Genomic DNA, 24331 nt, shown 5'->3' on the forward strand with positions numbered 1-24331 from the left:
CTTTCAAAGACATTAGGATTATTGATTTTATCCAGTCAAGTACAATCAGGGGCAGCTAGGTAGCATAATAGATAAAGCACTGGGTCTGGAGTCAGGAACAGAGTTTAACTCTGGTCCCAGAAACTTACTAGCTGTATGGCCCTGGACGAGTAACTTGACCCCGTGTGCCTCAGTTTCCTCATCTGTAAAATGAGCTGAAGAAGGAAATGGCAAACCACTCCAGTATCTTTGCTAAGAAAACTCCAAATGAGGTCGTGAAGAGTCTGATACAACTGAAACTAATGAATAAAAAAAAGTAGAATCAACAAAACTTCACCTCAAAGGGAATTCGTGCTACTATCTTTCTCTGCCTTTCTTCTCTCACAAATACACAGAGGACTAAAAAGTATGGGTAAATATATTCATTTATACAAGTCACAGCCATCTATGACTTAGTACAGTAAGCCCTAGGAAGTTGTTTGAGACACAGACAGGATAAATGATTGTCTTGTCACTTAGCTAGGAATTGTCAGCGCTTGGTTTTCAATCCGAGTCTTCCTGATTCCTATCCCAGCATTCTATCTATTGGGGCACACTATCTCTGTCTTTCTACATACCATAAATGGGGTAGAATAATCCATCTACACAAACTCACTTGGGGAAAAACAATAAAAGTCTTTCATTAAAGGGGAAAACAACTGAACTGTGAACAGACTGAACAAGCAGGCCATTAGCAAAAAAGCAAATGTCAGCTTGTCTCTGATGTGTGATAAGCACCCTGAACAAGCCTCAAAAGGGGTACATTCAGACTCTGAGAAATTCATTCTGATATGTATATAACAGAATTCTCAAATACTGGATGTATTCCCACTGAGTTTATTGCGCGTATCACAAATTAGAGGCAACTTGACACTTGTTTTGCTGATGGCTTGTTTTTTAAACCTGTTGTTAACTTGGTTGTTTCAAAATGATATTTAGTTATTTTCCCTAATTGGATGATTATAATGACCAATTACAAAATGCTACCTATGAGCCTAGTTTTACATGAGGTTTCTTTCATAAAGTGCATCCTTTAAGATATGTAGTAGGATTGCATTTGAATCAGCAGACCAAAGCTATAAACAGATCCAGGGAACTGCTGTTATTCATGCTTTTGCCTGTGATTAACAACAACAACAATAATAATAATCATATCAACATACATTTTATAACTCTACATTTTGCAAACAGACACTTAAAATACTTATTAACTTATTACTTGATTCTTGAAACCACCCTGTGACATAGGTGCTATTATTATCGCCATTTTACAGAAGAAGAAACTGAGGCTGTCACAGAACTAGTAAGGCTATTAACAAAACCTGTTACTATCAATAATTAGCTTGGTAAAATATTAATTATTATAATAAAAGCCATTTTAAAGCCTAAATTTATGAATTACCCACAGGTTTTTCTTTTCATTGAAATTTCTTTGGAAACATTTTTTAATGAAAATTAGAAATGCATGCTATCTATAAGACCTTAGGCAAGTCACTTCAAAATTGTGGGTCTCAGTGTACTCTTCTAGAAAATGGGTGGATTAGATCAAAGCTTCTTAAACTGTGGGTCTAGACCACACATGGGGTCAAGTAACTAAATGTGGTGGTGGGGGCGGCGGTTTGAGGAGAATTTGGCAACAGTAAAAGGTTATGTAGACCCATGTATCCAGGGCGAAAAGGGGTAGCAGGTGGAAAAACTTTGAGAAGCCTTGCATTGGACTACTACTAAATGAAGGGTCTAAGGGTCCCTTAGTGGTTCTATTTCTATAGTCATAACACCTAACCTTTATTCTGACTTTGTCCTTGAGATGGTGAAAAAACAATAACAAAACTGAAGGAAATTTTTGAAAAAAATGCACAAATACAATTTGGAGAGGGGCAAAGAAAATAAAAAAATATATAATCTTTCTGTCATACTGACTTAAAGTAAATCTAAATCTTGGAAGCAATTTTAATGTTTGTTCTGAAAACCTTGCAGATCTTTCAAAATGTTCAAATACCTATGTCTACAGATATACATATTTCAGTATCTATATACTTACTTTTTATATGACAAAATTTGAAATTTATTCTGAAAGCTGATCAAACTAGCCAGCAAGTTTATTTATGTTTATTCTTCCCCCCATCCTAGTGTTCACAATGTAATCCCTCTTCAGAACTACTAATCAAGGAACAGCTAGCTGGCCCTGGAGTCAGGAGGGCCTGAGTTCAAATCTGGCCTCAGACACTTACTAGCTGTGTGACCCTGGGCAAATCACTTAACTCTCATCCCCCCCCCCCCCCACACACACACACACACAAACCAGGAGTCACTTGGAATTTCATTAGACTGAATGATTTCTGAAGTATAAAGGGTACTTGTGCTTAAAAGCTATTAAAATACTGGCAGATTGGGGAAAAATGGTTAAGACCTGAAATGAATCATGTGTGGTCTTTGGTGCCACCTAGTGACAAAATACTAAAATAACATACTTTTCCACTTAATTCAGAATAAAACTTCTTAAAATGTCCATTAGTTTTGACCAAGAACCATATGTGTCCATTGAAATAGTTTTCCTATAATTTAAGGAGTGCAGTGTGTAAAAGAAAGTTAAAGCAGTGTTGTACTTGATAACAATTAGTTTCCTGGTTGGAAATCATTATAATTATTTCTATACTACCTACATATTACAAAATCCAATTTTCATTCCATTAGCCATTTATTCTAGCTTAACCATTTGTGTCAGATTTTAGTTTCATAATTCCATTAAGATGTCTTTTAATTATGAGTTTTCAATTCTACTATGTCCAAATAGGTATTTTGCATTTTATTGTATGATTTCAATATTATATAATAAATATTTTAAAGTTTTGTAAAAATAAAATTAGAATGAAAAATTTAACAGAATATTCCCTCTCCCAATACCCTTCAAAAATCATAGAATGGGGGCATCTAAATTCAGTAAGCATTTCTAAATGCCTACTTGGCATGGGGCATTGTGTGTGTGTTACACTGGGGTGGGGGTGGGGGTGATCTGTAGTCAAGACACAATCCCTGCTCTTATTGAGGTTTATGGCTAATAAAAGGAAGAGCTACAATATAAAATAATATCTAATATGTGTATTGGATAGATCTAAAATAAAGTGCTATGATATGACTAAAATGAGAAATTTGTGACCATTGAAAGGTATCCCGAAAGGCTTCATGAAGAAGGTAGCATTCAAGTTAGGCCTTGAAAGGCAGACTAGCAAAGAAGGTGAAAGGAAGGACATTTCAGGCTAAACAATTAGGGTGAGCAGTGAGAGAGAAGAGGAAGCACCAGCTACGTTTGGGGGACAGACAGACAGTAATTCAACCCCCTTGTATATGAGCAGTAATAAAACAATCAGATTCCTAATATTTATTATTTTATTGCTTTAAAGAGGACTTTATGCCTGTTTTCTCTTAATCATGGCAACTGCCACACATCTCTTCTACATACAATGCTACCTTGTCCTCAGGGCTAATCTCCTATCCAAAGGAAATAAGGATTAGAAGATGATATATGAGGGCAGCTAGGTGGCTCAGTGGATAGAGCACCGGCCCTGGAGTCAGGAGTACCTGAGTTCAAATCCGGCCTCAGACACTTAACACTCACTAGCTGTGTGACCCTGGGCAAGTCACTTAACCCCAATTGCCTCACAAAAAAAAGAAGATGATATATGGTGGTAAGTGGACAGTGGGAAGAAGAGGCAGGGAGATTTAGTGATATAAAGTTATTGGGGTTATTTCATAAAGAGAAAAAACATATCCAAGGCCATTCTATATACTAGTGGTCAAAGGTAGAGCAAGGAAAAGCTGTGAATGGTCCAGTCCAATGTCATCACCATTATGGGGAAAAAATGAATCAGTGTATCCATCGTACAAGTGGTGGGCATTAAAAGAGTGATCCTATAATCTCTATTCTTGGAGGTCTATTGCCATTAGGGAGTTAGCTTTCTCCTCCTTCTTTTCCCTGCTACTCCCATTCCTCTATCAATGCATATCTATCAATTACACAGAACACAAAACTGGTCAAAAGACTAGAGAATTGTTTTAAAAAAAAGTCTGAAGTTCAGTTCCCTCATGTTATATTCCATCACTGCCTTCTTATACAAAGGTTCCTGGACAGAAAAAGCTTGGGGAATCTGAGATTTATACAGATTTAGGACACCAAACTGGAGAAATCATATATTTTACTGTGCTGGGCTTATCCAATTAGCTTCACTTTTTTTGTGTGGTTTTCTTGTTTGCCCAGTGACTAATGTCCTGAGGCTTCAGTTCTCAAAAAAAGAAAAAAAAGATGGCAATTAAACTTAATAAATATCTATTCAGCACCTACTCTGCTGTTCTAGGCACAGACTATACAAAAATGAAACTTGACATAGTCTACATGACCAATTAGAGAGTCAACTAACCACCTTTACAAGCTCTTTCTTGGCAAAAAAAAAAAAAAAAACAGAAAAATCTAGAGAGGCACAGATTGATCGTTAATTTACTAATAAAACAGTGCAACCTACCAGTACCTTTGTACCATGTAAACCTGGCCTTTAGCTATAATATCCAGGGATAGGGATTTTATTTCATGGGCATAGGGAACTCCCTCTTCCAATGGAAACTGGCACCTTCTCTGTGGCATACAGTCTTGGGTTGTTGCCCAGGGCACTGAGAGGACAAGTGATCAGCAGAGTGTCACACAGCCAGTATGTAGCAGAGGATTTCCTTGACCCTCTGTCTACTAGGCCATGCAGATATTAAATATAGAAATTTGTCTATAGCATCTCAGCATATGTTTGACAGATGTAAAGGAGGATAATGCCAATAAAAGATGAGCTCCTTGAGAGCAGAAGCTGTCTTTTTGCCTTTCTTTGTCTCCTTGGCACATAGCCTGGCACATAGTAGGTGCTTAAAAATGCTTGTTGGGGGCAGCTAGGTGGCGCAATGGATAAAGCACCAGCCCTGGATTCAGGAGGACCTGAGTTCAAATCTGACCTCAGACACTTAACACTTACTAGCTGTGTGACCCTGAGCAAGTCACTTAAGCCTCATTGCCCCACAAAATCCAAATAAATAAATAAATAGAAAACCAAAAATAATTTTTAAATAAATAAATGCTTATTGACTTCACTGTAACTGATTAAAAACAAAGACTATCGGGTTCAGGAGGATGACCTACTTAAACCTGATCACAGAGCCTAGAGAAAAGAATGAGATATAGATGAATGTTGGACAATTAATTGTAGGTTCCTCATAAATTATGGTCAGAATAGCAAAAGAAAACACACATTGCACACTTGGAATAGAAAGATGGATTATTTTTAACTATCAAAATGAATCACTCAGGACAGCTAGGTGGCGCAGTGGATAGAGCACCAGCCCTGGAGTCAGGAATACCTGAGTTCAAATCCGGCCTCAGACACTTAACACTTACTGGCTGTGTGACCCTGGGCAAGTCACTTAACCCCAATTGCCTCACTTAAAAAAAAAAAAAAGAATCACTCCTTTTGTAAAGCATCATTGGCTTTCATAATTACTATTTGAGCATGGATCTAATATTTTAGAATCATGTTTTTTCCCAAAGATTTACTAAATAACAGAATGAAACATTCTCATAATTTACATTTAACAAATATTCATCCAACATATATAAAACAACCATTATATTAAGTCTCTTTGCTGTTAGATTGTCAGTTTTATTGGCATATGAATTATTGCTGATATTAAAACCTTGTACATCTAGGTACAAATACAAATATAGAAAGAAAGAAAATGAGCAAAATACCAAACATGTAAGTCAGTTAAGCAGTGTAGGTGATGAATTGTATTTACCTTGAGTAATGTCCCCTTTATAAAAATAAAATAAAAGAAGAGTCAGCTATGGTGCAATGGATTGAGAGCTCACCTTGGAGTCAGGAAGATAACTTGGGTCTGTGACAGTGGACAGGCCACTTATCCTCTCAGTGCCACAGGCAACTCTCTGAGGCTAGAAATTGCAGAGAAGATTCTGATTCCAGAGCGCTGGCATCCCCCAAACCAATGAAATCGCAAAACTATCTAAAAGCAAATAAAACACTATAATGGGAAGAGAGCACATTTATTTGAGTACAACCCTCATTTCCCTCTCCAAGATTTCACTGTCCCTCTTTGAGAGCAGGACCCATTTCATTACTATTTTTGTATCTCCTCCAGTCCCTAACACAGTGCATTGCACATAGCAGGTGTTTAATAAATGTTGGTCCAATATATGAATAACTGAATGAATTGGAATCATTTAATTTAAATAAACTGTAATGTAACTACTGTAAAAATAATGTTTTCAGATAAATTGTATCCACTGGGTTTTTTTTTCCCTTTCATTTCAAATGTTCTTTTTTAATTTTGCAGATCTGAAGATTACTTGGTACAGCAAAGACAAGGCAATCAAGCCTTCTCGATTCTTTAGAATGACTCAGTTTGAAGACACATACCAGCTGGAAATTGCAGAAGCTTATCCAGAGGATGAAGGAATTTATACATTTGTCGCTAGTAATGCTGTAGGCCAAGTGTCAAGTACAGCAACCTTGAGACTGGAAGGTATAGTATTCTGAACCAAAAAAAATCTATTTCCATTTAAAATCTAATACCGTAAGGACAATAACCTTACTACAAACCATCACTGGTCATCTGTTGACATCTAATTCAACTAATTTTATCATATGACAACATCCTACACAATCATCTGTTTCTCACTTTCCCATGCCACCCCAGAGTGTCTCATGCAGCATTCTATTGGATGGCATGATCAGCTCTGCACTGATGCTATGATGCTCCTGGACAATATCAGAGGACAGAGAAAATGAGGAAAATGAGAAAATATATTTTATTTGGGCAAGAAAAGCCAATTTTCATCATCACTGATGATAATAATAATAATGTAAATTGTGATTATAGTGAGTTGACATTATTACTTTTTCATGAAAGTAATCATTACATTTTTTCAGGTCTAGAAATTGTCACTGTAGTAATAGCAACTGCTTCATCTATCTGTCTTTTGAAGACATAAGTTATTGCTATGAAAATACAACTTTTGTCCTTATTTATAATACCCTCCTGCCTACTTATCAATGAATTCACAAACCCTCCCAAATTTGGAATATTATAGTGGTTAACAACATTGATTTTGATCCACTTAGGCCTCTGAATTGTTGTTCACATATTTTCAAATGGCCCTGATGCTCTGATTTTATTTTCATAACTACAATTAAACAAAGGGGATTTTTAATTGGATTTTTTTGTTTCTCTAACAAGAAATTTCTCGAAAATCCTATAAAATGATAATTTTCTCAAAAATTCATCAACTTGTTTTGTGCCATGGACTTCTTTGGCAATCTTGTGAAGCCCATGACCCTATTCCCAGAATGCTTTTAAAGACTTAAAATAAAATATATAGGATCACAAAGGAAATCATTTATGTGACAATATAAGTAAAATTTTTTTTTAATTTTTAATTTAAAATTTTTTTAAATTAAAATAGTTTAAATTATTAAGGTAGTTTAATTAAAATAAACTTTTTAAATTAAACTATTTTAAGCAACAAAAATCTGCCTTATCTCCCTCCCACTTCTCTTGCCCCCTCAACTCCCACTGAGAAAGCAAGAAAAATAAAAAACCTTTGAACATATAGTCAATTGAAACATTCTCATATTGGCCATGTCCAATTTAATTTTTCTCAATCTGTGCTCTGAATCCATTACTTCTCTATTAGGAGGTATATAACATGGATTAAAATATAGCTATAAAATTTTTTGAATCAATTTCATGTACCTCAGGTTAAGAAAGCCTGCTACAATGACTAAATGCTAAACTTTAAATGACCATGGATGGTTTATGATATTAGTGGTTTAGTGGGAAATTCCAGCTATCTGGAACTATAGTTGACCCTATGGAGGATACTGTTATTGCCTGTATGAAGTTAAATGGTTACTATACCTGAGTTCAAACCAAGCCTGACACTTACAAGCTTTCCAGACTGGTACAGCCAGTTACTCTGTCTGCCTCACTTTCCCTATTTGTAAAATGAGGATAATAATAGCATCTACCTCCCAGACATGTTATGAGAATCAAGTGAGATAATGCTTGTAAAACTCATAGCACAGTGCCTGGCACATAGAAGCTGATTACTTTATTTCTAGTCCAGGGGAGCATTATAATGAAGTAGTCCATTTTTTTCTTCCATTCAGGCCTTATAAACTAAAAACAAAACTTCAGAGTTAGAGCAGGTACACAGAGCAGAAAGACAAGAGTTTCTTTATGCTAATAATAATTGCTGAACTTTATAGAACACGATTGTGCAAAAGTGTTTTACACCCATTATCTCATTTAAGCCTCATGACCATTCTGGGAGACAGGCACTACAAATTTCTGAAAATCACTCGAACGGGGGCAGCTAGGTGGTACAGTGGATAGAGCACTGGCCCTGGAGTCAGGAGGACCTAAGTTCAAATCCAGTCTCAGACACTTAACACTTACTTAGCTGTGTGACCCTGGGCAAGTCACTTAACCCCAATTGCCTCACCAAAAAAAGAAAGAAAGATAATCACTCGAAGGAATGAAGCAATCTACAGTTGAAAGACCACCATGTCAGAAAATCAGAGACTAAAGCAGTGATATGGATTGCTGTGTCAAAGAGATGCTGGGCTCTTACTCCCCACCCCCACACTGATTTGCCTCTATTGTTGGCTTTGTGTTGGTTGGGAGTACTTGGCCTATGTATGGCTTTCCACTATTCAAGAAGGGACTTTACAAATTCTATTATCTAATCCTCTCATCTTACAGTTGGGGAAGATGAGGCAAAAGCCCAGCGCTTTTTCCACTAAATTACCACCCCTCCAAAAAAAACCCATTTCCAAGGAAATTTACCTTTGTTCCTCCCCCCCCCATATTTTCAAAATAATACATTTAAAGTTATTTTTAGGATAAAGAACCACTGGAGCAATGAAGTAAGCACTGGGTTTTCTTTTGTCCAGTCTGTGCTCCATTACTGACTTCTTTACCTTTATGTCAAAGTCACTTAGCCTGCTTATGAGTCAGTTTGCTTAACTGGCAAATGGGAATGACTGCTCTTTCAAGCAATCAGCTCTGTAACTTCAGGCAATATAGAACTCCAAGGCATTACATTTGGGTGGCACGATGGCTCATTTTTGTATCCTCCAATCAACGTAAAGATTCCTTCAACTGAGAACAAAAGAAGGAACATGCAATCTACTACACGGTAGGTTGATTTGTTCACACTGAGCAAGCTGTCAAAAGGAAAGCAAAGCATCCATTTTAGTTCAGGGCAACACATTAAAAGTTGACATGCTTCTTTTCAGGATTTAGAAAAGGTGAAGAAGTAACATCAACCACCCAATGGCATGTCCCTTCATCAGTGTCATTTAAGAAGGAGTCCCTTGGCCAAAGGCCCATCTTCATCCAGCCAATTTCCAGCTGCCGGGTGTGCAGTGGGGAGACAGTCAGATTTCATGCGAGGGTCTCTGGCATGCCCAAACCAGAAATCCAGTGGTTTCATAATCAGCAGCTAATTCTTCCAACCAAAGACATAGTTTTCCATTTTGACGAGTCGACAGGCATGGCTTTAATGCTGATAGTTGATGCTTACTTAGAGCATGAGGGGCAGTACTCTTGTAAGGCAAGAAATAGTGCTGGCGAAACAACTTGTACAGCTACGCTTACAGTGACTGCTGAAGGTAAAGCTCATTTCTTTTGTTGTTGTTTTCCTCTCCGAGGAGTTTACTTTGCTGCCTAGCACACATTCCCACTCTTCACTAACCATGTTTCATGTGACCGTTCTGTCCCACGTTGTGGCGAATTCACTAATAAAGTAACAACTATAACTGGCAAGCACCCTTGCTTACTCTTTGCAATGTATAACATATACATTTAAACCCCTTGCCAAATTGTCTGTTCTATGCATTTGCAAAAGGGCAATTATACTGCTAGGCTCCGACTTGCTTAATTATTCATTCTACTTTTCTAAGTGACTAAAGAAGACAAATGAGCCTCAGAGTGGAACATGCAGTAGTTAATCTTTATACCCTCCATTCAAACGAGCTGCGATTGTTTTCCCCTGTAAAATTAGGGAGGAGAGGTCAAATGGTATCTCAAATACTGTCGTAAAAAGATTCTCTGTCACTATGGATAACCTCAGTGACAGCAAAAAGAAGAAACCAGTTCTTTTTTGGCACCTGCATGAGCACTCCATCATCCATTCATCATTGAGAATGAAATGTTTTTGTGTGTGGCTCTGACTTCCAAGATCATATTGCATCTGGCATGCTGTTTTCAAGTAACAGTGATATCATTCATTCTCATCTCTCATGCCATCTCATTTATGTTAATAATTTGGCTCAATAACATACAGTAGATCTTAATATTCTTTTTTTCTTCTATCACTTGATTATACAGTGCAAGCCCTAGATAGGCAAAGTTCTGGGAAAGATGTAAGAGAGTCTGCCAACTCCCAGGCAATAGCAGAAGTTCACATTGATTCCCCTTTCACCAAAGAGGAGACAAAAATATCAAAAAAAGAAATCAAATCACTTCAAGAATCATCGTATGAATATGAGGCCCAAGTTTTTGAAAGCATTTCAGAAAGTTCCATCTTGAAATCTACATCAGTGCAAGATGTAGAATTGTACCAAGCCACATCCATTTCCCAGATCGCAGAGGGTGACCAGATATCTGGGGACATTTTTGAAGGAGAAACGGGTGTCGCCCCCCAAATCCTCCTGAAACTCAAAGACATGACCATGAAGTGTGGAGACACTGCTCAGTTCTTTTGTGTAGTGGAAAATGGAACCTCCGCAGCTACAACCTGGACCCATGAAGGTATCAAAATTGAAGGGTCAGAGAGAGTGAAGCAGTCGCAAAATGGAAATGTTCGGCTTCTCACTATTCACAATGTTCAGCTGGTAGATCAAGGATTGTATGGCTGCACTGTAGAAAACGACCATGGCGAGAAGATAACCTCTGCAGTACTAACCATAGAAGGTGGTTATCTGATTTTAACTTTCACTTTACCTCATTTCAATCTCACTGCTTATTCCGTTTTGCTACCATCCAAATTTAATCTATAAATATAAATATATTGTGTAATTTAAGATTCTAAATGTGGATTCTAATGTGTTCCCCCAGTTTGGGGGAAACTGACTAAAAATCACTGATAAAACGAGTTTAGGTTTTTAAGGGTTTATTGGAAAATAGAAAGAAAAGGATTGAGAACAGAATTCTAACAGCCTGGCATTCCTAGCTTTCCTCAAATCTCCTGTGAAGTCCTCTGCCGCCGCCACCATCAAGTCCGGAAGCCAAAAAAAAGGCCAGCGCTCTCTGCGCAGGCTCCCTTTCCTCCTTCCTGTCTCCTCCCAGACCATAGGAGGCTCCTCCAGTTGATTGGCTGGTAGACTTGATAGACAGCACCCATGAGCAAGCGTCATTTCCTGACGCCAAGGAAAAGCCACAATGCCTCTGAGGCATTTTCCTCATGGTGGAGGTCTCCACAGCAAGTCTCCAGTAGGTGGCGTCATTCCAATCATTACAATATATATATATATATATATATATTGGAATGTCTTACAATTAGGACTCTATTCCTAAATGACTTGTGCTCGTTCAGCCATTGATGGTTATGAAAAGTTCCCTTTCAAATCAAGGCTTTAGGAAGTTCAAGTTGGTACATTCCATAATGGTCACCAAATTATTTCTCCCAGATACTGTAGGAAGGGCATTGAAGAAAGAAAAGAATAGGAATTCTCAGCTTAGGCTGACTTGTAAAAGTTCAACTCATCCAACACTGTAGTACCCTATATTTTAAGGGGAAAACATGGAAAGATGAGTTCTTATTGTCCAAGAACAATATGCACATAGTTGTGACACCTATAGAGCAGTATCAGAGTGATTGAGGTTCTGGGAAATGATAAGTGACCAGGAGTATAAGTGACTAGTGACTAGCAAGTCACACTGCCCAATATTAACTGTACAAAAAGGTGCTTCTATGCTGCCTGACATTGCAGGACACCACTAAACATACATTCTACAATCTTTGTTTCTGTAAGGATGCTGATAAATCTCGTGCCAGAGATGCAAACCACCTCATTTCCATGGAATCTCCTCTTCAAATGTGAATTAAAAAGAGAGAGATCATTCTCTAGATGTCCGAAATCTGTGTCTGCAGGCAGACACTTTGGTGGGCCATTTCCAAAGAGGAATGACAAAATGACTATGGGAAGAAGAAACCAATATGCTTTTAGACAAATTCTGGACCATTGTGGTCTTTTATCCCGTTCTCTTTTTTCCCATCTACTCTCTCTCTCTCTCTCTCTCTCTCTCTCTCTCTCTCTCTCTCTATCTATCTATCTATCTATCTATCTCTATCTCTCTCTCTCTCTAGGCTCTACATCTGAAATAGTAAACAAATGTAATCAGACCACAATTCTCTGTATTTCTCTTGTCATGGAACATCTTCTTCCTTTAGCTTAGTCTTTCCCTCCCTGCAGAGTGGAAAGGGTCAGGTTAATTAATGTTTATATTCCTTTTCATTATCTAGCAAATACTGGACATCTACTCAACCAAAATTCATCTTTTTAACTTGATCCTATAGGTCAGACACATAGGGTCTATTTATATATTTTAACCAAGAAATTCCCTGCAGAGGATTGATCCCTTAATTTCTTTGATCTTGGAAGCTGATGGGATAACTCACCAGCCACAGTTATATGGATTCACTGCTCATCTGAAGTTGATGGCTACATGCCATTCATGTGACTACCATCATCACCGCATTTTTTTTAATTGTATAACTTCCACTGAATGGTAATACATAACATCAAAACATTTCATGACTACCACCTAATGCGACTTACTTAGTAAGGCTGAAAATACCATGGTTAGGCTTTGAATTCAGAACTCAGTTACACACAATTTTCGTGTATTTTTGGAGATTCCAAGCAACAAGATGCTATTCTCCTACTCACTTAATGTCCTAGCCACTCATTTGTGACTAGTACCTCATTGTACTCCCCATGGTGGATCAGTCCTGAGAACTTTGCTCTGGGAGGTCCATGGAGAAGAACCCTTCAGCTTCAGTTCATCACACTATCCAACAGTTCTTAAGGAAGCCCCCTCAGAAAATCCAGAATTCCTGCCCTCAGCAGTATAATCAACATTTAAGACCTCTGTGAGAGCACATTTTTCTAATTCTATGAAATAAAGTTGGTCTTCATCTGGACCTAATATGGCATAGATACTCTTCTTTAATAAGTGCTTCATAATCTCCTTGCTCAGCACCAAGGATTTAATAATTATCTTCTAAGTTCAAACAGGAATACACAAAGTATGTTTGTATAAGTCATATGAATAGAGACCTTATGTTTGATGATCACATAGGCCATATTCTTGGCTCTAGGACTAATGCACTTGGCATTTCTTTTTCATACTAATGACTTTATACTTTTCTAAATACAGTATGTCTGTTTTATTCCTACAAACATAGCAAATCTAATCCTTTTCCTAACTTTATTCTTACCTAGCTGAGGAATCGCGAGACAGAGCAGTTACAAAAATTACCCTTGGTTCAAATACTAAAAGCATTAAAACACTCAGAGAATCTCATATTAAAACAAGTGAAGTAAAAAAGGAATCTTCAAAGAAAACATCAAGTGTATCACTAAACCCATCCTAAAGACTGCAAGGAATTGACAGAGGAGTAGAAACTGCTATCCAGATGTTGATGACTATGAAGAAATGATTGAAAATTGGTACAGTTGTACCAGCCAGCCCTTCTTGAGAAACTGTCCCCCAGATCCCACTATAAAAGGAGATTTGCCACCCTTTCCTGTCATAAAGGGTGCACCGGCTCCTTAAGAAATGCGACCCTGTAACCTGTTTGTAGTTAAAGAGCCTGAGTTTTGTTCCTTGTAATAACATTGGGCATTGCAATTTAAAGTTATTGAAAGTTGGTTCAAAACAGAGTGGTATGTACGAGTGCAGAATACTTAATTCACCTAAACATGACAGGTTGGCAAATGCATGTTCCTTCCAAATGTGACTTCCTCTTGCATTCAAGCGTTCAGTCCTTGAGAAACAATAAAGGTTATTCCTTTAGCTTGTGCATTGCTGTTCTGTATGTGTACTTCTTGGTTTTTAAGGCATGTCAAGGCATGAGTAATGATGAATTTAAAATGTGAAAATGGAAAACGCTATGGAGAACTTGAAATAAAGAAAACCTGTTTGAAAATAATTTTTCATGACATTTTCATAGACATCATCAGTTCATTGAATTGTTTTTGGCATGTTCTTTTGGTTAATTTTGAAGTGGGTTCTTGTGTCACTACAATATATTTGGGAAATTTCAACCCTACAGAACATTAATCAATGCCAAATACAAGCAAGCAATCACTACTCTCTCCCTCTCTCTCTCCCTCTCACTCACTCTCACTGTGTCTTTCTCCCTCTAGCTCCAGAATCAGTTCTTCAAGAAAGGATAGAACAGCAGATTGAGATGGAAGTGAAAGGTATAGTTATCAATGAATTTAAAATTTAAGTAAAAATGGAAAGGGTTGGTAGAATCCTTTTTTTACTATTTTTATTTGCCTTCCTATAGTATTTAATTAAAATGTATATGTGGATGTGGAGATGTATATATTTCTCTTGGAGAATATATGAACATGTTGCATGCTTGTTATTAGTATGACAAAGGTTACTTGCATTTCCCTCTCATTTAGGTTTATAATGATTTAATAGTTTTAATATCCATTCAACCATCTTCAACTTCTCATGCTTTGCAGTTGTTTTCAAAAGCTTTTATTTAAATAAACAATTGTCATCCAAATGCATGAAATATTAAAATAGAATGTTCTTATAAAAAGCATATTGGATTAGTAAGATAGATGCCTAACAGTCATTCTCAGAATGCATCGTGATGAATGAACTAGGATTGAAATGATGTTTTATTTAGGTTGTGTGGAAATTGTCCATTTCTATTTATATTTTACACTTCATGCACATACATCAATTTAACATGTTATGTCTCTTACACTGGCTTGCAGATAGCTCATGTGATCCTCATTGCCTGCTCTTCATTTCATAACATTGTGAATTTAGTGGCTGTATTAGTTCGAATAAACGCCTTCTTCATTTTAGCTAATTATTTATGGTTGCGATTCTTGTATATCATTCAAAATTATCTAATTCTCAAAAACAAAAAATTAAGCCTAACCCACAATCCAAAGGATCAGAAAGGGCGTTTATTCTGCTCTCTGCAAGTCAGGTAAGACTTTCTTCTTAGCCACCCAAGCACAAAACAGTTTTCTGCCAGCAAAACATACATGCACAGGAACATGATACTTTGAAATTCATTTTTGCTCATTCAAGAAGAAAGTTCAACAATCTGAAGAAAAGAACAGACAACGAACGATTTTCGTGTCAGAATCTTTAAAACAGAGCATGGTGTTGCGTTTATTCGAACAAATATGGTGAGTGAATTTTTTTATGGATTTGTGAGAACTCTGTAGCATGCACTTTGTTTTATTTTTATATTGCCATTTAATTTATTTTCAATTTTTAAAAAATTATGGGAAATAGAAGAGGGCTTTGTAATGTGATGTTTACCCTTTTTTTTTTTTTTGCAGAATTGCTCCTCGAGGAAGAAGTTGGACATTTGGAAGGAGATATGAGAGAAGCTTTTTCAGATTCTGAAGACTGTTTAGGTCATAGCTTGGTAGCTGCTAAAAGATATGCAAAGAGAATAAGCTCAACAAGCTCTTGGCCTGAAAATTTTAAGCCTTCATTTACCCAAAAGCTTACATTTAAATATGTGTTAGAGGGAGAACCAGTTGTTTTCCAGTGTAGCTTAATAGCCTGCCCAACACCCAAGATAACCTGGTTTCACAACAATAGGCCTATATCAACAAGTCTCCGTAGGGTGATAAAAACTGAAAATGATTTACACAATCATATTTCTAGGCTAGAGGTTAAAAATGTACAAGACAGAGATTCAGGAAGCTACAGATTATTTGCAATTAACAGTGAAGGATCAGCTGAGTCAACAGCATCATTACTTGTTGTGCAAAGGCAACAAGAGGGAAAATATTTGGAATTTTTAAAAAAGGCTGAGAAAACATGTGAAAGTGTAGAGGCTCTAGCTGAGGGAACAATAGAAGACAGGGTGAAGGTTGATCTTCGATTCATTGGCTCTCCTTTTAGCAAAATGCAAGATGCTGAACCAAAGGGAATAAGGAGAACCATACATTTCAAGAAAACCATCCCTGCTAAGAGAAAAGAATTCACATACACTGAGATACAGGAATGGTTTAATGTAGGTGAGAGTTTTTTGGATGAGGAGACCAAAATGAAGTTACAGCGTTTACGGGAAGCTAAAAGAATTTTATTGGAAAAAAAGAAACTACCTTCTTTAGACACGTCTTCTGAAATGGTTACAAGAATTCTGAGAAATGAAGCTAGCAATAAAGACAGTGCATCTTCTAGAGAAAAAATGAGAACTCTTCCCATATCTTATCTAGATAGAAATAAGGATTATATAGATGATTCTACTGAGGAAACTGATATTCAGAGTCATGTGGATAAAAATTTAATGTGTGGAGAGCCTTCTAAAAGTCTCCAAACCACTTTTGAAGGAGCAATTGATGAAGACATCTTCCAGACCAATATCATGATGACACAAGATGCATTTCCAAGAGACAGTTTTCATGAAGATTCAAAAAGTTCACTCGGGACTGATTCAGAACGTTTTCACAGCAAGGAAATATTTACTGAGGATACCCAAGTAGTAGAAGAATTTGAAGGGTTCATGGCAGAAAATATAACCCAAGAATCCTCAGGATACATGAGCAGTAGACATATGAATGAAGAAATATGCACAGTAGCCTCAAATAATGATATCACATCTGACATTATTACATCATACACCAGTGAATCTTTTGCTACTTCTGAAAACATTGAGAAAATTACAGAGGTAGACAGGCAAACAATAAGACAGGGAGATTTGCCCCAAGAAAAGCACCCAGTTTCTATGAAAGTCAACGAATCACAAACTGAGATAGAGGAAAAAGCAACTCGTTTTGAAAGCCCTTTCCAGAAACGTTTTAAACGTTGCCCTCCTTCATTCATTCATGAACTTGAATCTCAAGAAGTAAACGAAGGAGATTGTTGCATATTTGCTTGTTACTTTCAAGGATACCCACAACCCATAGTGACTTGGTATAACAATGATATACCAATCCCACGCAAACAAGACTATATTATCCAAACTACTGAAGGTTATTCAAGGCTAACTTTCTCTTCTGTTCTCCCTCAAAATGAGGGCTCTGTAACATGTGTGCTATTTAACCAATATGGAACAGTAAAAACATCAGGTATGATGAAAGTTAGGGCCAAACCACATGACACTTGTCAGGCCCCATCCTTCCAGGAGTACACTGAGGATGAAGAAGAACTTACATTAGCATTTGACCAAATGAAAGAAGGGACCTCAACTTTCTGGCAGGAAGACAGATCAAATGTGTCCATTTCAGAAGTTAACCCATCCAGTTCTACCACAGAAGACTTAGAATTACTTTCGTATCCAGTAGAAATTCAGATAACAGCAGCTACCCCTACTCCTGAACAAGAATTTAGAGAAGCATTCCAACCAGTTGAATTTGTACCTGAAGTAACATCTCGAGATCAAGCTCTTCAGTCTCCCAAACACAAATTTACATTTTCATTCAGTGAGCCACCCAAACTACTAGCCGAAATGCCCAAACTTATCAAATGTAGAGAAGGGTATTCAGTAATACTTGAATGTTTAATATCTGGAGATCCCCAGCCCGATGTAACCTGGTATCAAAATGGCATAGCCTTGAACCAGAGCCAGAGGTTTGGAATTGAGGAAGAAGATGGTAGGTACAGGTTATATATCAATGAAGTAAGTTCTCAAGATTCAGGAAGATATACCTGCATTGCCGAAAACAACTCAGGAAGAGTAGAAAGTGCTTCAGATCTCATTGTGGAGCCTGTTAGTCTTAGTTTTTATAACCAGTTAGAAAATATTGGTGATGTTGAGATGAAACACTTCACAAACAGACAAGAACAAAGGCAGGGAGAAATTGCAAAAGCGCATTTTTATGACTATTCAATTGACTCTTTTACAAACAGATCTAATGTGAAAGAATATTCAGTAAAGGAATATTTTCAGACTCTTGAGACTGCTCAGCAGCTACGAGTAAAAGAGAAGGAGCATTGTGTATATTCCAAAGAAAAACCAGCTAGATTTATGCGAGGTGTGACAAAATCCATAATAATCCATGAGCCACCTCGAGTTGAAAATACAAATTTACAATGCCAGAGTAAAGGGAAGGACCGATCTGTAAGTGAACAAACAGAGTCAGAGGGAGATGAAGCCAGAGCTTACCCTTTTGAGATGGTGAACCAGTTTAGTAAACAAGCAAGAATAGAAAAGGAAAACATTTATGAACATACAACAGCTGGATATTTGTCAAATATCCAGTTTGAAAGGACAATGAAACATTATGTAGAGAAAGATTCATCCATTATGGTATCTGAAGAGCCTTGCAATGGAAAAAGTGGTTACGTAGACAAAAATGTGAAGAGAAAAGTAGTCCCTGAAGAGTATGGTTTTAGAAGTGCCGAAAGTCAAGTGTCTGATGTATGCTTCAAAGGACCAACAAGGACTGATGACTCAAGAATTCCATCAGAACCATTAGAGTCAGAGTCATATACCCCACTGGTGAGTGAAACAACAGATGTGAAAACTTATATGAATGCTGAAGTCGATTCACATAACTTTGCAATGAATTTGAAACTTCTCTCTTCTGAAGTGCGACAGAATTTTGCAGAGAAAGAGAAGGAACAAAGGAAAGAGAGCTGTTTAGAAAATCAGGCACCAGCTTCTGAACGTGCTGACCCTGGTAGATATATTAGATCGGATCTGAGGCAGCCTCACCCTCATAAAGAGGATGTGGAAGATGGAAACCAAAAATCAGATAAAGTAGAACCAAAAGTAGTTAAAGATCAGAAACTGGCCTCTGAAATAATTGAATTTGATTTGGGGAGCATTGTATTTGATCTGAAACAAATTTATTCCCACTTGGGAAATACAGCTAAGGAGCAGGAAGGGCAAATTTTTGAGCAACAGAAAGAAATATACCATAAGGATGAAATTCTTAATTCTGAAACATTAAAACTGGATGTCTATGATATATCAGGAAATGTACAAAATACCACACCACTGACTGAACAAGAAATTCCAGCCAGCCAGGAACTTTCCGATGAACATGTGATTGAATTAGAAAAAAGCTCTTTTGATGAAGATACATTATACCTAGGGAAAAAGGGCTCTTGTCTTCAGGAACATGATTTTAGTATTTCAGAAATAGATTTTTCACACAAGTCTAGAGCCAAAGAAACTCGTCATGAAACACCACCTTTGTTCCAAACCTTAGTACCTGAATTACCAGAAACTGGAGTTGAAAGCTTCATATCAGACTTGAAAAAGGCTGCAAGCGAGGAAAAGCATTTAATTACATCTGAAATTAAAGAAAAAGAAGAGCACATCTTGGCACTTAATCCATCTTCATTTGAAGAATTAGATATGAGAATGCAGAATTATGAAGGTGTAAGTCCTGAAGAACACAATAGTGATCAAAAGGACAGAAAACTTTCTTTAAGTCAGTATTTCCCCTTTCTAATAACTGAAGAACACTTAGATCAAAATGGACAAACAGCAAAAAAACCAGATGGTTTCAAAGAAGAAAAGTGTTATGCAGAAAATCAAATTGAAAAAGAAATGCCTTTACCCACTATTGAAACCTTTAATGTTACACAAAGAGAAACTTGTCTTTCTGAAAATACTTCTGAAGTAAATGAGGCACACACTACTGAAATAGTGGAATCGGAGACCTCCCTAGCGAAATATTTACTCTCTGCTGGAAAGCAGAAGGCTCCTGATACCAAAGACAACAAGACAGAACTTTTCCAAAATGAGTCAGTTACTTCAATGGAGGTCGAAGATGTGACTTTCAACACTGTCTATGAATTTTACAACCAGCAGCAGGAATCACTAGCTCGTCCGTTTTCTCCTGAATCAGATATGTCGATTGAATTTGGAAGCACAAGCAGTGAGGACATCTCGGAATTAGACCAATTCTATACACCCCCATCATCAGTTGAACATTTTGAAACTCCTGTTTCACCTGAATTATATTTTCCTTCTCTGAATACAACCGAAAAATATTCCACACCATTAGGAGAAGAGATAACTGAAAGATATTCTACACCTTCTGGAGGAGAAAGTACCGAGAGATATTCTACCCCTTCAGGTGGAGAGAGTGCTGAGAGATATTCTACACCTTCTGGAGAAGAAACAATCGAAAGATATTCCACACCCTCAGGGGGAACAAAGCTCAATTTGAGTACAAGAAAAGTTCCATCAAAAATAGCAAGAGAGGACAGCACACCAAATGAGCTCTACCACACACCTACTGGAGAAAGGAGCCCAGCATATGATCTGTGGCGCTCAGAATCATTTGGTACACCTAATGAAGCAGTTGAACCAAAAGAAAATGAAATGCCACCATCATTCATCTCACCTCTTAGCAAAAGACGGATCTTTGAAAACACAACATTAGGTTTCATTGTTGAAGTTGAGGGATTCCCAGTTCCTGGTGTGAAATGGTACCGAAATAAATCATTACTAGAACCAGATGAAAGAGTCAAAATAGAAAGGGTAGGCAATGTGTGTTCTCTGGAAATTTGCAACATTAAAAAATCAGATGAGGGAGAATACATGTGTCATGCTGTGAATATCATAGGGGAAGCCAAAAGCTTTGCAAAAGTTGACATTTTGCCTCCAGACAGAAGGGCGGTGGCCCTCCCTCCTCCAGTAACACACCAGCACATTATGGAGTTTGATTTGGAAAAAAATTCATCATCAAGGACACCTTCTCCTCAGGAAATTGTCCTGGAAGTTGAATTAGGGGAGAATGATGTTAAAGAATTTGAGAAGCAAGTGAAAATAGTCACTGTTCCAGAATTTACTTCTGATCATAAAAGCATGATTGTAAGTCTTGATGTTCTCCCTTCAAACTTAGTAGAACCCAACTTGGCTTTTACGGAGAATGAAAACAGAGATTTAAAGATTGATTTAGAAGTATTTGAAATGCCTCCACGTTTCACGAAGCCAATTTGTGATTATAAAATGCCAGAGAATTCGGAAGCTCTATTCGAATGTTCAGTAATAGGCATTCCAACTCCAGTGATTAGATGGTATAAAGAATATACACATATTGAACCAGATGGTGTTAAATATGTGGTTAGTGATGAGAAGGGAAATCATTCTCTTAAAATTCGGAGGGTTTGCCTTTTAGACAGTGCCACATATAGATGCAGAGCTGTGAACAATGTAGGTGAAGCTATTTGCAGGGGCTCTCTCACCATAGGAAATTCTGAAATTGTTGCAACATCATTAAGAAAAAGCAAAGTAACTGTAAGTAGTTTTAAGGAGAAAGCAGTCCTGAAAAGCAAATACTCAGACAGATTTTTTGAGTTTCATGTGGTAGAAGGACCTCCCAGATTTATGAAAGCGATTTCTGACTGTAGCTCTCCTATAGGTACAGCAGCTTACTTCCAATGTCTGGTTCGTGGTTCTCCCAAGCCCGCTGTCCACTGGTACAAAAATGGAAAATTGGTTCAAGGAGATAGATTCAGTTCTGAGGAAAGTGACACAGGTTTCCATAATCTATTTATTACAAGTTTAATCCCAACTGATGAAGGCGAGTACAGGTGTGTAGCAACAAACCAATTAGGAATGGCAGAGACTTGTGCCACTTTAACCTTAACTAAATTTTGTTGAACAGTCTAGAAGCTCAAGCCACAAGACCACTATCTTTTAGCATCTGTCTAATTATTATAATTGTCGTAGATGCTCTCATATTTTCAACATCTATAGTCCTAGAAGATGTTTCAGGTGTATCCATTTGTAAAGTCCTTTTGAAAACAGTACTTTTAATGCTCCATTGATGTAAGCTCTGTATGTAGAAATCCTATATTTTATTACATGTAAATATTCTGCAGCTTAAGATGTTGAGCCATTGTCTATGTATGTTAGTCTGTGAACAAACTTATTAAATATCTCTTTGGTAATCTAGTTGTTTGTACTTCTAATTTACCTGTACTTTGGAAATCAAGTACAGTGAAATGTGGACCCCCATCCAAATGTTGCATTCCTCCTTCATGATAATGTGTCATTGGAATACATTCTCTTTGAGTGAGTAAAAGACCTGCAAATAAACTGTGTGTTCAAAGGAAAAGAGGTGAAATTGAGGGCTATATCAGATGAGCAAGCAGAAAATCAATAAAGGATTAGCATCACCTTTCTTTTCTCTCTACATGTGTTATAACCCATATTTGGAATTGTTCATTTGAATTCATGACCATTATTAACTCTGACTTGAGGCCAACAAAAAAGGGAGTGGTGGTGCAAAATCAATTTTGGCTAACTGATGGCTAGTTCTGACTCTTCACTCTTTAAAGCCATCCAAAAAATTTTTTTCAAACTCTGTGTACCACAAATGTCTTCCAAAGGATTCATTATTTTGTTTAGCACAATTCAAAAACTATCTTAAGTGGTCTTCTGTATTTGAACAGCATTCTATCAGCCATTTGCTGATAGGATTTTCCTACCAGTGAATATGCACCTCTCCAAGACGTGGGTAATAACATATGTTCCAGACTATTTACTAACAGTACAAGACAACAAGATGTCTTAACTTTTTCACTGAATTTCACTTTTAAAATGATAAGAAATTGTTAATGGAATATGCTAAGCCTTTATTATAGATTGTACTTCTTTAAAATAAAATGATTTTATCTGATCATTTAAAAATGACCATCTTTGAAATAGTCATAACCTGAAGAAGTCATTTGAACTTCTATCTAAACATAGTCTTACAAACTGTCATTATTGAGAAGCTCTGTTTTCTCATCTATACAATGAGAGGGTTGGACTAGATAATCTCTAAGGTACCTGCCAACTCTAAGTTTCTATGCTATGCAATGCTAGATTAAGACAAAAATTAATTGAGAAATAGTTTCAGTTTTGTAGCAATGAGGAAATGAAATGGAATACAGTAATGGAAATATGAATCTTGATTAAATCTAATCATAAGCTGTTGCATTATTGCTATTTGGTTATGTAACAGTAAGACTCACAATTATATTTTACCTAATTTGAACAATATCTGAACAGTATTCAATAAATACCTTTTCACATGATCATTTGAATTTTAACCTCAAATAACATGTATATATGGTATCTCTTTTTTCTGTATGAATCCTATATTTCCTTTGTTTAATATGGTGGTTTTTTACAATGGACTCTTTCTATCATCAAAAACTCCCAAACTTTTAAAATTAAAAGCTATAAGTAACTGAAGTCATAATAAATAGAACAACCCAATCTAGGAGGGTCAATGGTTGATACTGACTTTCTTATACCTTAAAATGAGCTTCATAAAAAAAAAATCTAGTGCCTTATTAATAATTAATGACATTCAAAAAAGATAATAATTAATGATATTCACATAGTACAACACTATATATCATACATATGAGATGTGTATGTATACACACACACACACACACACATATATATATATATATATATATATATATATATATATATATATATATATATATATATATATATACACACAATGACTCATTATTTACTGGACCCACAAAGCATTTTGATGGTGAAGTTAAATGTTTTCTGATGTTAGAAAGAGTTCATTGTATCAAACCATTGTAAGCCCACCTACTGAGCTTTAAAAAAAAGGGGGGGGTGCTCTGGTTTCACCACCTTTGGCCATAAAAAGATTGAATATGGAGCACTCCTAACAATTCATTTGCGTTTTATTTGCTAACCTTGTTCATGGCTAACATGCCATTTTCTATTTTTCTAAATATTTAAAAATGAGAAAAAGCAAATAAGATTCTCTGATTCAGCACTGTGGTAAGTAGGAATAGTTTCCAACTGTATATCTATGTTCATTTCCGGTAGAGGTCCTTGGGTATTGTAGTAGGAAAACCTTAGATTAGTTATATATTGTAAATCACAGATGCCACTAAAATGGTCACCACAAGTTTGTTAAATTGAAAGGCACTATTAGGACTCATTGATTAAAATAATCAACAAGTGGGTCTGGTCCATATGTTGCCTATGACTTTGGCCAGTGTTCTTATGTTTAGTTAAATACTAGAATTTTTA

General features: G+C 36.7%; 2 protein-coding genes across 2 annotated transcripts in view; both read left to right on the forward strand.

The window, feature by feature from the left end:
- Positions 1 to 24331, forward strand: part of TTN (titin) — a 336226-nt gene that overhangs the window by 64208 nt on the left and 247687 nt on the right. Inside the window, 2 exon segments of the mRNA XM_043993320.1 lie at positions 6400 to 6588; positions 14505 to 14561. Of these exon segments, the coding sequence (XP_043849255.1) occupies positions 6400 to 6588; positions 14505 to 14561 (246 nt within the window).
- On the forward strand, positions 15443 to 23722 carry LOC122747099 (muscle M-line assembly protein unc-89-like). The gene is made up of 2 exons (XM_043993321.1): positions 15443 to 15521; positions 15678 to 23722. The coding sequence occupies exon 2, from the start codon at positions 15719 to 15721 to the stop codon at positions 21914 to 21916; it is 6198 nt and encodes a 2065-aa protein (XP_043849256.1). The 5' UTR covers positions 15443 to 15521; positions 15678 to 15718; the 3' UTR covers positions 21917 to 23722.

This window comes from Dromiciops gliroides, chromosome 3 (genome assembly GCF_019393635.1).
Source record: "Dromiciops gliroides isolate mDroGli1 chromosome 3, mDroGli1.pri, whole genome shotgun sequence".
NCBI lineage: Eukaryota > Metazoa > Chordata > Mammalia > Microbiotheria > Microbiotheriidae > Dromiciops > Dromiciops gliroides.

Bases quoted from the DNA above. Each gene is read 5' to 3' on its own strand.
- LOC122747099 (XM_043993321.1), top strand. From the start codon at position 15,719: ATGAGAGAAGCTTTTTCAGATTCTGAAGACTGTTTAGGTCATAGCTTG.